Below are 17,666 nucleotides of genomic sequence, written 5' to 3'. Positions count from 1 at the left end.
TGAAAAGTAATTGACAAAACTGAAATTCTTTATAAAATACATTCTGAACATAGAAATTGAATTATATATTGTTTTCATCCTGAGGCTTTTCTCTCTGCTTTAAGAATAAAATTATATCAATGCATTTTTCTCAAGCCTATGGAAAAGTCGAGATAAAATGTCTCATTTCAAAAAAATGTATTCTTTAATTAGAATTTGAAACTCTGGATATTGTGTGTGTGTGTGTGTGTGTGCGCGCGCGCGTGTGTGTGTGCGCCTGAATGTGTATGTTTGGTGTGTTTGGGGGTGTCCATAGTTGGTAGTGGAGAAATTGGCTTAAATTGCAGTTATTTTATTAAGAAGAAGAACGCATTACAGTATATATGCTGTAAGTGCCCTGACCAGGGATCAAACTGGCAACCTCTGCACTTTAGGCTGAGGTTGCTCTGCACCAACCAAGCTATCTGGCCAGGGCACAGGATATATATATTATATACTGTAATATATTCTGAGGGATCTTATAAAAAGAGCCTAGTACAATGACTAACACAACTTAGTTCAAATATTGGCTTTGCTCACTTTTAAAACTATGACCTTGAGTTTGATACCCTCTCTGAGCCTCATTTTTTTTCTTTTTTCTGTAAAACAGAGAAAGATCAGTTTGGTATCAGTTAAACCACCAGGTTTTCACTAAGCAAATTGTATACACTGCAATAAGGGAAAAGTTAAGAGCCTCAAGATAGTGCAAGGAATTAAGACAGACACATTAATACTCAATTAGGAAACAGATTTTTGTTGGTTTTAGAGTTAGACCTGAGGTGAGTTCTTGGCCCTTTTTAGTATGTGACCTTAAGCACTTTCTTCATTTCCACCTCTACCGAGTCACCATCATCTAATTCCTGTAATTCTACGACAGCCTCCTAATCAGTGTTCCTGCTCCTGCTCTCCAAACAGCAGCCTTAGTGATCTTTTAAGAATGTAAATGAAATCTTCCATGCTCTAATTTAGAGTCTATATTGTCTTTCTATTACAGCTAGAATAAAATTCAGACCCTACCTTCTGGCCTAAATACCCTGCTAGATCTAGCCCCTGGCTACCTGTCTGATTTATCACCAGTTTCTCCTTTGTCCCTTGTGTTCTTGATCTTTCTCATCTCAATTCAGATGTCTCTCCTCACCATCTTCCCTTATCGCCTATGTTCAGTAGCTCTCTTCCCTTGTACTCCCTTCTCTACCGATCAGCTTTTGTCTTCACAGCACCTACCCTCAGAAATCTTGTTCATTTATTTTTCTTTTTTATTGTATTTCTATTCTCCTTCAACAAAGTATAGATCCATGAGGCAAGTATCTGCACATACATTTTTTATTTCAGTGGTCCCTCATCTATCATGGATGTTAGGTTCCAGAAACCCCAGTGATAGGCGAAAATCCATGAAGTAGAGACCTTATATTTATTATATATATGTATATATTATATATATATGACTTTATAACCCTTCCCCACACCCTTATAAACCTTTTCCACAGTTATTAATCTTTCCTACACTCTTATAAACACTTCCTATGCATTTTCCATACGTGTGAGTCTGTCTACTCATCTGTTGTATGCTACTTATTTTATTTTGACTTTTAATATATTTAATATATTTTTATATTGTTTTTAAATTTTTAAGCTAGAAAATGCTTATTTTACTATAAAAATAATTAAAATAATACATATATAAAAATACCTATATACCGCAAAATCTCATGATATAGCAAAAAATCTGTGATACAAAATTAGATGTATTCAATTAAAAAATCTGCAGTACAGTGAGATCTCGAAAAGTGAACCGCAATATGGCAAAGGACAACTGCAATTCTGTTTTGTGTCCTATTGACAACTGGAATATTTGATTCACAGATGTGCTCAATTACCATATTTCCCCATGTATAAGACACACACTTTTACAAAACATTTGGGTTCTAAAAACTGGATGTGTCTTAGAAGGTGGTTGTAGATTTTTTTTTACTTGAGTTTATCACTTTTAGCACTTGTTTTTGTGCTCATTGTTGAAGAGTGATTTGTCATCAGACACAGATGAGGACAAGCTAATAGATGGGAGTTTTGACAGTGATGAGAAGTTGTATGAATTTTATGATGAATAAAACTTGAGTTCAATAACTTTATGTAATACTTTTTTTTTTCAAATTCTGGGCCCCAAAATTAAGGTGCATTCTATACATGGGAGCATTTTATATTATATGATACATGGGGAAATACTATATGCTCTATCATGAAGTGATTTTATTTTCACCTTCCATTCCTTATCTGTCAACACTTAAAATACACTTTAGTATTTAGGACAGCTTTAGATATAAAACTTTTTATAGAACAGTTTTAGATATATTTATTGTTTAGAACAGCTTTAGACATATCATGAAGTAGAACAAAGAGTTCCTGTATGCTCAGCATACAGTTTCTCATATTAACATCCTACATTTGTTTGGTACATTTGTCACACTATAGAACTGTATTTTATGTTATCATTAACTAAAACACATAAGTTATTCAAATTTTCCTAGTTTTTACCTGATGTCTTTTTTCTGCTCCAGGATGCCATACAGGATGCCACATTTTCTCTCATTGTCACGTCTCCTTTGACTTTCCTTGGCTATGATCGTTCCTCAGACTTTCCTTGTTTATGATGACATTGACAGTTTTGAGGAGTACTGTAGAATTTTGTAGAATGTTCCTCTACTGGAATTTTTCTGACTAGTTTGGGGTTATGTTTTTGTTTTGTTTTGTTGTGTGTATGTATGTGTTTTGTGAGAAAGACAACAGGGTTTAAGTGTATTCTCATCACATCACATCAAGGGTACATACTACCAATATAATTTCTCACTGCGGATGTTGAGTCTGATCTGCTGGCTGGAGCAGCATTTGTTAGTGTAAAGTTGCTCTTCCCTGTTCTCACACCACAGATATGATATCATGATGAGCAGCCCATCTGAAGTAAAACTAAGTTAGATTCCTACATCGTCACATAATCAATAATAAATTGCAAATAGATAAAAAATATAAGTATAAAAATTTATTGTAAAAATATTGAGGTGTCTATTTGTGTATTATTTGGGTGAGGAAGATCATCTCAGTGAGAAACTCCTTAAGTAATAAAGAAAAATATAATTATAAATAAATATAAAATTTTAAAGTATGGCCAAAGTTAACATAATAATGAGAAAAGAAATATTATACTGAGGTAAAAGTACCTGCAACATATATTACAAATTTTTAATAAATTGAGCATGTGCCAGGTGGTCTTCAAAGTACAATACATCTTTTATTTCACTTAATTTTCAAAACAATTCACAAAATATGTACATTTATTTTCCCATATTACAGACATGTAAAATGAAGGCCCAGAGAGGTTAAATAAACTACATGAGGCTACAGATCTAGTTAGTGAGGGACAGAGTGACATTCAAACACGAGGCAGCCTGGCTCCCGGGCCTGTGCACCTTACCACTGTGCAATATTGCTGCAAGTTGACAGGAAAAATCCAGAAAGCCTAATAAGAAAAAAAAAGAACAATATATATATATATAGTTTTAAAATATATACATACCAGAAAGTATAAGAATGAATGTAAGGCATTCATATTGGAAAGAGTGCTCAGGAATGCCAGTAGTAAGGAAAATACAAACTTTAAACAACAAGGAAATACCATTTTCTTCAAATTGGCAATAATTAAGATAATTGATATCACCCTGTTCTGGTGAGGATTTGGAAAAATATAAATTTTTATGCTTTACTAGTATGAATATGAATGACTAGAATAGTTTTTGAAATGTATTTTTAAAAAATCTATTATAATTACAAGTACGTATACTCTTGGATCTGGCCAATAATATTTAAATTTTGTTTCTTGTGAAATGCTAACACACATAGAGATGAGTATGTAAACATAAACATAAAGCTTAACAATTATTATTAAACAAACACATGTGTACTTGCCAGGTAAAGAAGTAAATCATTTCAGAAGCTTCTTTTGTAACTCCTTTCCATAAAATATTCTTCTTTTCCCACTTCTTTCACTCTCCTAACTTTCCTTTGTTTTTTTTTTCACAGCTTAAGCTTAAATGGAATAAATATTATAGTGTATATTCTTCTGTGTCTGGTTAACGGTATGTTTGTGAGATCATCCATATAGTACATATAGATGCAGTTTGTTTATTTTCATTTTCTTAACGTTAGCAATGGGTCTTCTTAGGCAAAACTAGACGGACTCACATGACCAGAACAGGCCACACAAACTGTTGACATCATCCCTTTGTGGGACATAGCACAAAAAAACTCAGCATGCCAGTGGAGTGACACTTGTTTACCTTCTGAAAATGGTCCCACAGAGCCCACACAACAGACAAGAACAGGAGCTAATCTTCTTTAGCCCTTCCAAATGACCACTCCTGTGAGGAGAGAAGACTCAGAGACTTGGGTTCAAAGGGTACACAATCTTAGATTCTCCCTGTCCCAAAATTGAACCAATAACTTTTTCAAAAACAGATTTATGAATTCCAGCAAAAGACATGCATTCTGGGAAATCCAAAGGGCTCATTCGTTCACAGCCCTCCTGGTCCCAATGTAGTGTTCCAATCAAGTCATTTTCACCATAAACAATGGTTTCAATAACACAGGTGACGTCCACTTTTACTAGGTTTTATAGGAATGAAGTAAGAAAACTAACTCAAGGTCAAATTTGTCTATAGAAAAGGAGAGAGAGAATGTTTTTGTTCAGTCTTTAGTCACAGCTATACTACACTTTTTGTTCCATGAGATAGAGAATTTGTTTGATTCTGCATTTTAGCTCTTATGAAAATGTTGCTTTGAGTTTTCTGTGCCTGACCCATGGTGTACAGGCACACAAATTTCTGTTGGATATATATCAAGCAGTGTAATTGTTAAGTCAATGGGCATGTCTCTTTTCAATTTTGGTAGGTAACACTCAACTGATTACCACAGTACCAGTTTACACTGCTACAAGCAGCTTGTCAGAGTCCCTGATACTCCACATCCTTTTCCATTCCTGGAATTTCCATTTTTTTAATGTTAATCATTTGGGGATGCATGGTTTAATTGGGATTTCCTTATTTATTATATTAATTGTTTCATATATTTATAGGGCATTTATATATTTTTTTCTTTTGTGAGTTGCCCATTTAAGTCTCTTTTCTATTTTTCTATTGTTTTGGGAGGTCTTTATATATTCTGGCTATGAGCCCTTTGTCAGTTACATGTGTTGAAAATATGTTCTGTCACTTGAAATTTTGTGTTTTCATTCCATTATGATGTTTTGTATAAATATATTGACAAGCAGAGTTGGTAATCAAAATATTTAACTATCGATACAATGTGGTGATTGCTAAATCATAATAGTACACACCTGTTTATTATCAGACCCTTTAAAAAAATTACAGCATCACTTAGTATGGTCAAAATTATAGAAGAAGTAACAGGAAACGTCAGCCAATAAAATAATTGTTGGATTTGTTGTGTACGTCCTTATTACCACATATTAGTATCAATTAAACTTGAGGGATGTCTGATAAATTTGATGAGGAAAGCATGCTACAGTGTTGTATATATGGTTCCATTTATTAAAAAGAGTGCATTTGGGCTGATTTATATTTGTGAGCATTGAGAAAGAAATGCAGAGATACACACTAAAACATTAATCTTGTCTATTTATGATGGGTAGAGTTGGAGGCAGTGGTGTTGGGAGAAAGTCTATTAACTTTTTTTTATGCACCCCTGAATGTTTGGTTTGCTATAAACAGCATATGTTAATATTTTTAAAAAGTAGAGTTATAATAAAACTCATGAAGAATTAAATGAATAAAGAGGCTACCTTCTTGTTATTCCCATAGCCCTTTGTACTAATAGGAAAATTAAAGCAATTTTTGGCTCTTCATTCAGAGTAGGTCCATGTAGATCAAAGACATGTCATCCAGATGACTACTGAGAATTTTCAGCCGAACTTCACCATTATTACCTAATCAGAGTGAAATAAAGAACAAGAAATCAAGAATAAAGTTACTCATTTTAAAATGCCCAATAGCAGAATTTGTGAGTTCTGATACCTCAAATCTTCCTCTATTTTACTATAAGCTTCAGGGGGGCAGGGCTGTTTGTTTATTTCATCATTGTGTCCCCCATTTCAAACTTAGTGCATACATAGAGCAGATAGTCAGTAAATGCTACTAAATACATGACTAAATGAACATCCATTTTAGGATGGCAGTTAAATAGTTGGTTATTTCATTAATTGTTCTTTGGTATACAAATATTGATCGACTTATGACCTACGCAACTTATGACCATTTGACTTTACGACCACAATCACTAGCCACGACTGCTCCGCGTCTGGCAGCACAAGTGTTGCCCAGCTGGGCCTACGACAGTGCGGACCAACTTCCAGCAGCACTACCATCTCTGTGTGCACCATTTCAACTGTTATCCCAGACTCGGTATAGCAATTTGTGTTTTGTGCCTTGGATATGTTTCATCAAACCCCTCCCAAGATGTCTACCAAGAGGAAATTGTCTTTGCAAATATTAAACCAGTTGTACTAGTAATGCAGTGTTTTACTTAAACCTGACGAATGTAAAAATAAGAAACAAAATGGTGTAGAGATGATACAAAAGGTGTAGAGATGATATAAAATGAACAAAGAAAATTATGATATATAACAATAATGAAAGAAAATTATTATAAAATATGACTTAAAGATTTTTATAACCTCATTTCACAGTACTGTACATATAGCCTACTCAACTTACGACCAATCATGTTATGACCAGTCTGTCAGAACCAATCATGGTCGTAAGTCAAGCACTAGCTGTATCTAAATTTGGTTTTAATTTACAGGGCATCGTGCCATTACCTCTGCTTATTCTGTGATCATGTGGAACTGTGATTACTTTGGGTATTTGTTTCCCCAACAGTTTGTGAATTACTCAGAGAAAAGGTCTGATTTTATTCATGTTTTCCTTTCTATCTTCCATAGAACAGCTAATAACAGAAAATCCTGAATATAATTCCCATTTCTGTGAAGTGTTAAAAAATGTGTTTTATTCTTCCAGATCACTCCTTTGAATAGCATGACTCCAATGAGTATTAGACTACACCAATAAACAACTCATTGATTCTATTACCTGTTCACCATTCCTCTGATGTCACTTTTGATCCCATGCCCACTTTATATTTTGTGGTACATAATTATAATCAGTCTACTAATTTTTTCTAGCATACACCCTCAACTTATTTGTCTCATTTCTTTTTGAAATACTTGTGTAGTCTCTACACTTTCCTCATAGGATCCTTTTCATTCATAAGGCTTTAAATATCTTATGTATGTTAATGACTCAAGAAATTATATATCATGCCTGAAACTTTTTCTTAAAATTAAACTCATATTTGGCCCTGGCCAGTTGGCTCAGTGGATAGAGCATCAGCCAGCGTATGGATGTCCTAGGTTCAATTTCCGGTCAGGGCACACAAGAGAAATGACCATCTGCTTCTTTCCCCTCCCTCTCCCTCTTCTCTCCCTTTTCTCTCCCACAGCCAGTGGCTCTGTTGGTCTGAGCATCAGCCTCAGGTGCTAAATAATAGCTTGGTTAATTCAAGCATTGGCCCCAGACAAGGGTTCCCAGATAAATTCTCCTTAGGGTGCATGCAGGAGTCAGTCTTACTATCTACCCTCCTTTCAAAAAACAAAACAAAATAAAACAAACAAAACAAAATTCATTTTCATGTGTCTACTCCACATCTCCACTTGGATGGCCATGGTCATCTTAAACATAGCATGTCTAATACTGAATTTACTTTTTACCCTCACCCCAAATCAGCCCCTGTAGCAATCTTCCCCATCTCAGCGTCAATTTTACCCTTGCAGTTACTCAGTTCAATTATAACTCCTTTTCCCCCCCTCACACTTAATTTCTAATTTATTGGACAGTCTGGTTATAGCTAATATCAAAATATATCTAATATCCAAACTCTTTACTTACATCATTATAACCCTGATCCATGCCACCTTTACCCATGACCTAAGTATGTGTGCTCTTTCCCTTGCTTCAGCCTACCTCCCCATACTTCAGCGCTCAACCCAACATTGGGATGATTATGTCAAAACTTAAATTATGGCACATACTTATCAAAACCCTGATATAGCTTCCCATCTCATCTAGAGTTAATCTGGCTACTCGTCACCGCTATGACCTTATTATATACATCTTGTCTCCCCTGCCCATTTTACTCTAGAGGTAGTTGGGCGGATTCCACTTACACGCAGGAATAAAGGTTTACCTTAAAATAAACTGACACTGATATATGTGAGGAGATAAAATCAGTCTTTTTCTTTCTTTTTTTTTAAACAGGGACAGAGAGAGAATCAGAGAGAGGGATAGATAGGGACAGACAGACAGGAACAAAGAGAGATGAGAAGCATCAATCATCAGTTTTTCCTTGCAACACCTTAGTTGTTCATTGATTGCTTTCTCATATGTGCCTTGACCATGGGCCTTCAGCAGACCGAGTAACCCCTTGCTCAAGCCAGCGACCTTGGGTCCAAGTTGGTGAGCTTTTTGCTCAAGCCAGATGAGCCTGTGCTCAAGCTGGAGACCTTGGGGTCTCGAACCTGAGTCCTTCCACATCCCAGTCCGATGCTCTATCCACTGTGCTACCACCTGGTCAGGCTAAATCAGTCTTTATAACTGAAGCTATGCTGGGTTTTACCTATGAAAAAGTCATATGCGAACAAAATATCTAGCAACCATCTCAGAGACTTTTTTAAAAGGCTACAAAGTTCTCTGAGTTCATGAAAATTCTGTTTTTCAATCTACATATGCTAAGTGTGATAAGATCAATGTAGAAGGCCTGTACATGTATGTGTGTGTGTGTGTGTGTGTATATATATATATATATATTTTATTTTATTGATTTCTTATAAGGTAAATTTTTATAAAAATAGTTATAGTTAACCACTGGAAGTGATTAATTAAAATTTGGAACTGATATCTGTAATTATTGATTTTCTTGGTTTAGGCCACCATTTTCAATCACAGAAGAATTCATCCTGAGATTCAACAAAACAAAAAATATAGAAGAGAAGGAAGTATTGTTGGACCTAGCTAGAAAAACCATTCTCAAATGTAAGGTAATGCTACACTATTTGATTACTTGGTATTGAATTTTCTCTTCTAGTTGGTGACAATTACTTTTTCTAAAATATTAAAACAAAAAATAAGAATACACTTTTATTTAATTATAAGTAGCATAGTAAAAATACTCATGAAAATTAAATTTAAAGTTTATAACCAAATAATTCAATGTCAAATGGCTTTTGGGGTGAAAATTCCCCATATATTAGGGAATATAGCAGCTGGCACTAGTTGAAGAGCCCACAGCAAAATATCAAAGGCTGACAAATAAATTTTTGATGATAAAACTCCACTTTTTCTTCCCATTTATGGTGAAGTAACCAGAGTTTTTTAGCAATGTGATATCATACTAATTTCAGTTGAATCATATTTCATTAAAATACTTTTCCTTTTAAAATTAGAGATGCACCCCTTGGTGGAGAAATAAGATGAAAATGGAAGAAATCCATAGAAAATAGTGAGAATTATTTTCAACAAATAACTAATAATATTACTCAGAATGTCATCAAACATTCTCTATATTTTAATACAGTGTACATAAAGGGTCAACAAATAAAAGCAATAAAAGCAAAAATAAAAAACATAAAGTTTTATACAACTCTAGCCACAGAGCATCAACCTCATAGAATGACTTTGAAAACACAATTAAGGGATAATCTAAATAAATAAATAAGTAGTACATTATTGTTTGCCTCATTCATGTTTCCTGTCATAGAGAAAACTGGGTCTCAGGACCTTGGGCACTGGGAGTCATGTGCATCTTCCTGCTGCCTGGGCTGAAATAACATATCTGGCTCAATGCGAAGGAGAAATCCAGGATGGTATGTGCTCTAACTAATTACCCTAAGTGTTTCCTAGATTAGCAGTGAAGGCATAATTTGAGACCTTTCATATTTAGAAATTGTGTGGGATCTAAAAAAAATTTGCATTTCTCTATCAAAATACCTGACAGTGTTTCATTATACAAGTTCTTTTTGTAATATTGGATTAATGAATTTGCTTAACTTTTTAATTACAAAAGTATTTTAAAGTCTTTTGCTCAGCACAGTCTTTATTGCTTCTTTTCTAAAATTAGTAACTAATTAAAAAGTACTATAAAGTGTCATTTAGTGATTTTTTAATTACAATAGGGACTATATTTGATTCTGCATTTTATAATTCTAAAACATTTACCAAATGGTTGTTAATTTTTCACTTATTTTAAACAGCCATTTTCCTCATCATCTTTCATTTAACGTCTCACTTATGTGTCTTTTTTTTTTTAATCTTAAGTAAGAAGAGAGGAGGCAGAGAGACAGACTTGTGCATGTGTCCCCACTGGGATCCACCCAGCAAGCCCATTATAAGGCGGTACTCTGCCCATCTGGGGCTGTTGCTCTGTTGCTCCGCAACCAAGCTATTTTAGTGCCTGAGGCAGGGCCATGGAGCCATCCTCAGAACCTGGGGCCAGCTTGCTCCAACCAAACTATGGCTGCAGGAGAGGAAGAGAGAGAGAGAGGTAGAGAAGGGAGAGGGGGAGGGGTGGAGAAGCAGATGATCGCTTCTTCGGTGTGCCCTGACTGGAATATAAGCCCAGGACATCTACATGTTGGGCCAATGCTCTACTGCTGAGCCAACTTGCCAGGGCCTTATGTGTCTTTTTTTAACTATCCTCCAACCAATCTAAAAAAGAAATTAAAAACCATTATTTTTAAGGAGGTAAAATTCCTTCTATCATTATCTTAAATTTTATGCGTATCCTTTTAAAATGAGTTTTTAAATGTTAAGTGTATGAGGTCAGAGAGTATTTCCCCAAGTAGATAGGGTTTTGCAGTGCTGTCTGGAAACTTTCAAGTAACAAGAAGCATAAGAAGGATTTTGTGTTTAACTTGCCTGTATGGCACTACATCGCAGAGTCATCCACAGCCTGACCTCTAGTAAATGTTTAAATAATAGGGAAGTAAACACTTGGCTTACCAACAGCCAGCAGCCACTTGCTCTTTCTTGTCTGCTAAATGTCAGCTCTGCTCAGGTATACTGCAGTCATGTGATTCAGAAGAGGACTGGCCTTTCCAGTCTAAGGGGTGAAATTTGATTGATCTAAACTAATCAAGGCAACACCCCTTAAACCACCAGTGATTAGATTAGGGGAACCAAAAGGCCTGGTCCTAATCAAGAGATATGAAGACAGATGAGTCTGTTTGGAACACCTATTTTTTAAATTGTATTTGAAAAAGACATGCCCGGGAATAAAGCGCCCCTTCCCTCCCACTGCTTCTCTTGATGCTTCTCTAAATGGCATGGCAGGAACACAATGCCTGGTGCTTAGGCAGCCATAACAGTCATTTTGTACCTAAGGGGAACCAGCAGACAAAACAACATGCATACGAAGTGCAGTTATATTAGCCAGCCTTGGATCCTTTCCCACCTGTGTCTTGTGAAGTTATAAGCATAATGTTTTGAAGACATTTAGTTGAGTTTTCTGTTACTCACAAGCCAAAAGCTTTTTAACTCATTAAGATACTGAACTCCAAATAAAATCCTTGAGCATATGTCTTCTTACCAGCTCCACAACTGAAACACCCTCCTAATCAGTGTGCTGTTTGTGCTCTTGTCTAGACATTCCTCATGCTACTGTTCACCCTCTGCCATTCAGCATTCAGCAGTGACCACTTTAAACTCTAAGTAATGTCTGGTGTCTTCTGATTACCCCTAAAAGAAGTTATTGCTTGATATCCCGTAGGGCTACCAGGCTCCGAATGATCTGGCTCTTCGCTACCTTCCCTAATCATGATGATCGCATGATTCATCATGCTCCTGTCCTGCTGGTCTCCTTCCTACCCCTTGAACACGTCAGGGCTTTTCCTTTCTCAGGTCCCTGAATTGGCTGTTCTTTCTCAGATATTTACATGACAGGTCCTGAAAATCTTTGTAAAGACTTGAGGTTCAATTCTTTTAGGGCCTTAGCTCTATATTCATCCTTGTTCAATTCCACTGGGCCCTTTTTTCTCTGCCTTGATCACCTACTCTTCTCCTTTATAGCATTTATCTTTAGCACTGTCTTGTGTCATCTAATTCTCTCCCATTTCCCACACTATTATGTATGTGGCCTGGTGATCTATTTTGAGTTGGCTGGAACAGCTGGAGCTCCTTGGGCATTTCTCTCTCTCATCTTTAATCATCTCTGTCTCTATACTCCTTCCAGCTTGGTGACTTCTAAGTAGCTGGACTTCTTACATGGCAGCTTAGGGTTCTAGAGCTCATATCTTGAGAGAAAGATCCAAGTGGCAGCTATATGGCCTTTTCTGATCTAGCCTTGGAAGTCATGCAGTGTTACTTCTGCCACAGTCTATTGGTTAAAGTAGTCACGAGGCCTGATCAAGTTCAAAGGGAAGGAGTCAAAGAAATGGACTCTTTATGGGAGGAGTGTCAAAGAAATGGTAAATATTTTAAAACTACAATCTGGTCTTGTGATTGAACCAATAGTTAATTGTAAGACTTAATTGTGGCATGGAGAAAACAGCATACTTTGTAAATCATGAAGTTTCTACTTTTTAATTTTTCAGAGTGTTTAAATATGCTTTTTGCTTCCATGGACCATGCTTACTTTGATTATGATCATCTACCTGCCTTATTTTTTCTTGCGGAATCACTCTTATATAGACTCTGTTGTGATGCATTCCTAAAGACATACTTATATTCGGTTGAAATAAAGCTGGCAAAGGTATGTTTTAAAATATTTTTAAGGTGACGGAAGACAATTTGACTTTGGGTGAGGGGTATGCAACATAATAAAATGTCAAAATAATCTGGAGATGTTTTCTCTGAACATATGTACCCTGATTTATCAATGTCACCGCATTAAAATTAATAAAAAAAAGAAAAAATATTTTTAATTGCAGAATTTATTACACATAGCCACATGACATCTATTTTAGGATCTAATGAGTCCATTTGGTTTTATTATATAATATTCTTTTATTTGGCAGACTATTTCAGTCTTTTCTAAATGTGGGTAATACATTATTGCTTGATATCCAAACAGAAATAGTTTGAGAAAATATACAGTATTACCAATTATGTAAGAAATAATATTCAATTAAAAATCAGTTTATCCTTATATCTGAGCACATATATCTATTCTCTTCTCTATTTTAAGGATTTTAAAATGCCACTTTTCCATTTAAAAATGCCAACATAACCTTAAATGCTTGCTCAATTATTTTTTTTAAGTGACAGAGACAGAGAGAGGGACAGATAGGGACAGACAGACAGGGAGAGAGATGAAAAGCATCAATTCTTCATTCATTAGCTATTCATTGATTGCTTTCTCATATATGCCTTGACACGGGGGGCTACAGCTGAGCCAGTGACACCTTGCTCAAGCCAGTGACCTTGGGCTCAAGCCAGTGACCATGGGTTCATGTCTAGCATTTCATGCCCACGCTCAAGTTGTTGAGCCTGCATTTAAACCAGCAACCTTGGGGTTTCGAACCTGGGTCCTCTGCTTTCCAGGATCATGTTCTATATGCTGCACCACTGTCTGGTCAGGCACTTGCTCAGTTTTTTTTAATGCTAGCTCAAGTTGAGATCAGTTGATCTCTCAGTATTCCAAGTCATTTTAGAGATGTCAGATGGAAAATTATCTTCAAGTAGCTCATGTTTTATTATCTCCTGGACTAAATGTCATGTGTTTCTACCTGCTGTGATAATTATGGTTGCCTGCTGCAAATTTTTTTTTTTATTTGTCAAAGAAATTTAGCTTAACTAGTGGTTTTATTACAAAGAAAAGAAAAGCTAAAAGAGAAGAAAAGATGGAAACAGAAGGAAAGAAGAGGGTAAAGACTGAAGGAAGGAAATAGGGGAGAGCAGAGAAAGAGAAATTGGCAAGCAGAGATTTAGTCTAGGAGGCAAAGCTTGAATTGTTAAGCCACAGAGAGAATGTGTCCACAAAGAAGACATGAAGCAAGATGCACAGAAAATTCTGGAATTTTTTTGGAGATATAGAAAGATAGATATTTTTTCAGTGAAAATCTAGCCTGTCAGAATATTATAAATGAAAAAATTTAAAACCATTTTTCCAAGAAGAGCTATAAATATGGACAGCCTCAGGGTCCAATAAAACTCATGACCAAACGGCATGTGATTATTCAAACTCATGACGGTGATTATTCAAACCGATATGCTTTTCGTGTATTTTTCTATTTTTCCCCACATTAAATTTAAAGCATCAATTTTTATTTCAATATCAATTTCTAATTCTTTGACAAAATCTTAAATTATTTTCTTCTGACTTTTAGTCTCTTGGAGAAGCACAGTACCATATCAAAGTGGTGTACATGAAGAGATACCTTAGGTGTGCCTTATAAACATTTTATTTTTATTTTTTAAGTCTATAAATGGTTCATATTTCTAATCTATGAATACACTTAAAATATTGATAATGCATTCTCAGAATTTATTTTACTGATAGAGTTTTGTGATAAAAATATTTTTGGCACAATATACACAGTTCTAAGTTCAAAGTCTAGTAATGCCACTCATTTGTTTAATAGGTGTGGATGAGTCACTGATACTGAATAGAATCACTTAGAATTTTTTTGCTTGAAGAGCTACTCATTCCTTGCATTGTTGTTAAGAGGTTGGATACACATATAGTTTGATAGTGATATTTTTGTTATTTGATTCTTCATAAACTTATGATTTGTCAACTTAGGCTCTTAGGTTCTCTTTATTTCTATATTTTGTGAGGTTTTTTGACCATTTGCTCTAAAATCTTGAATAGCATATGATTTTGAAGATATTTCATTTTCTGTAGTGTAGGTGGAAAAAAACTTTCAGCTATACATGTATTTTAAACATCACAAAAGTTTATTTAATAATGACTTGTTTTTTCATGAGGAAATGGGTTCTTAGTCCAGAATATTATGAAAAGGCAGATTATTTCCCAAAACTATCTACAGCAATGTTTTTAAACTATTTCAAATGAGACCCATAGGAAGCAATATCATTTGCATGGTAACCCAGCAAACATATTAATGCACACTCGTTTATACGCTGAAACAAGGAGCTGGGCAATATCTTATGATATTTTCTTTTCTCTTTTATTTTATTTAAAAATTCCCTCTCGATCGATTTCATGACTCACTTAAAGGGCATGACTTGCAATTTGAAAAATACTGGACTAAAGGACATAGAGCAAAAATATCATTCAGCATTGGTTATTATATGTAATGTAGAGATGATTTATAAAAGTTTGTTCAGCTGAACCAGTATTTCAACCTTGATAGAAATGTTCTAAAATTATTCTAAAGTGCACAGTCTCAAGAGTTTGAAATTGAATTTTTCCACCAAAAGCAAATGTAATAAAAAAGTGGTTTATTTTCTTTATGGTTTTTAAACATTTATTGATGCAAGACAAAAATGCTTTTTTTTTCTTTTTTGACAGATTAGCTATTTGGTCTTCTTAAGAATTTTTATATATTTCCTGCATGATCACCTACAAAATTTTGAACAACATTTACATAGGCTTCAACCATATTTATACGGTAGACTTTTATTTTTTATACTTATATATGTTTTGTTATATTTTGAGAATCTCAGACTGTCACTATAAAGAGTATAAGCTATATTTTATTTTTCTTGAAAGATAATAGGTATATTATTGAAGAACACAACTTCTCGACCAGATTACATGGGCTTTTGTGTTTAACTTTTCTGCTTAATTACTTCTACCACCTCATCTGACTAAGTTCCTCATATGTAAGGGTATCTACCTCTCTAGATTTCAAGGAATTTAAATTTATATTTTAGTTAGGAAACAGGGTGGTATTGAAGATGCTGGATTGGAGCAGGAAGAGAGTGGATGTGGAGGTCAACTTGCTATGATATCAGTACAGGCAAGAGATGTTAAATATATGAACTATTAATATGAGAATAGAATAGAGTAAAATAGCTTTGAAAATGCTTAGAGAAAAGACACTGGACCTGGTATTTACTTGGATCTAGGCTATGTATAAGGGAAAGTAAGGAATTCAAGAGGAATCTTAAGCTTTACATATTAACTAATAGGTTCAAGATACTGTGCTCTAAACGAGAAAACTTTGGAGAGGTATTAAACATATTGAATGTGAAGTTCACACAGGCATATATACAAAGGTAGCAGGTAGAAGCACAGATTTGGGATTAGAGAAATAAATGAAGCCTGGGATTCACTTATTTCATGGATATTAACATAGATAAGTTGAAAGTCTTCCATAGTAACATGGCTGAGACAACCTGAGTGTGGGAGGTGGTGGTGGGTATAAATTTCTTTCTAGGAACAAAGTCTTGGGGAACATAAACATTTAACAGACTACTGGAGTAACAGACATCAGTAAAGAAAACTAGAGGGAAACAGGTGGAAGTATTGGCATAAAAACCCAAAGAAGAAGGGAATTGAGAGAAGATCAACATTACTAAGAGCAGTAGAAGTCTTAAATACTAGGGGGACTGAGAGTGATGATGAGTTTCTGCAATCAGAAAATCACATTAGCCTGACCTGTGGTGGCGCAGTGGATAAAGTGTCAACCTGGAAACTCTGAGGTTGCCGGTTCAAAACCCTGGGCTTGCCTGGTCAAGGCACATATGGGAGTTGATGCTTTCTGCTCCTCCCCCTTCTCTCTCTCTCTCTCTCTCCCCTCTCTATAATGAATAAATAAAATCTTAAAAAAAAAAAAAAGAAAAGAAAATCACATTAATCTTGGGAGCATCTCAAGTGAAGAGGTAAAAGCATAATTCAGACTGAATGTAAACAGAGTGATAGAGTGATGGGAAAGTTTGAACATAAGACAGAGATGGCAAACTATTTCAAACAACTTGGCTAAAAAGGGAAGGAAAAGTATGTCAATAGTTTGGGTTAAAAAAAAGGTCAAAGAAGAGAAGATTAATATATTGTAGGATAAAAGATGAAGAGACTAAACATACAAGAAATGGAATAGTATTTGATGGAAGTCGTGGAGGAAGGAACAGAAAGTAGTGGTGCAGGTGCTCTGAAGACTGCAAATTCTGACAAGTAAGAAATCAAGACAAGGCTTTAGACTGGGAGCAATTCGTGCCTATCATATTTATTATAAATCCTTTCGTTAATTCCTTATAGTGGTCAGCATAGTGTTTCATCAAATATTCTGATGATTGAGGCAAGTAAATTTTGAAAAATTATTTATATAAATCCTCAAGTTTTCACTTGAGCCTGTTAGTATGGATATATCCCAAGAAAACTAACATTCTTGTTTTATATAAAGATGAAATACCCCAAATTTGCCTTCTTATCAAATACTGTTAAATACAGCCTTACTTAGGCTAGATCTGTTTTCAACAACAGATTGATTCCTACCTGAGGCTGTTAGCAGATGCTGCCTATCCACATAGCAATTAAGTAATACATAGGGTACTGCAAATTTTCCCACTCTGTCAATGAATTGAAACTCAAAAATGTCTAAAAGTTTATAAAAGAAACAGCACAAAGAT

The 17,666-nt window shown here is 35.0% G+C and overlaps 1 protein-coding gene across 2 annotated transcripts in view; it reads left to right on the top strand.

Annotated features, from left to right (window-relative positions):
* TMEM232 (transmembrane protein 232) overlaps positions 1-17,666 on the top strand; it is a 192,868-nt gene that overhangs the window by 27,304 nt on the left and 147,898 nt on the right. For both annotated transcript variants that reach the window (XM_066379914.1, XM_066379915.1), the window contains exons 4-7: positions 9,064-9,175; positions 9,895-10,000; positions 12,725-12,882; positions 15,607-15,706. In XM_066379914.1, the coding sequence (XP_066236011.1) occupies positions 9,064-9,175; positions 9,895-10,000; positions 12,725-12,882; positions 15,607-15,706 (476 nt within the window). The remainder of the gene's footprint in view (positions 1-9,063; positions 9,176-9,894; positions 10,001-12,724; positions 12,883-15,606; positions 15,707-17,666) is intronic.

The sequence above is a fragment of the Saccopteryx leptura genome, chromosome 4 (assembly GCF_036850995.1).
Source record: "Saccopteryx leptura isolate mSacLep1 chromosome 4, mSacLep1_pri_phased_curated, whole genome shotgun sequence".
NCBI classification, from domain to species: Eukaryota; Metazoa; Chordata; class Mammalia; order Chiroptera; family Emballonuridae; genus Saccopteryx; species Saccopteryx leptura.
Note: the sequence above shows the minus strand (reverse complement) of the source record. Positions and strands in the feature narration are given on the sequence as shown.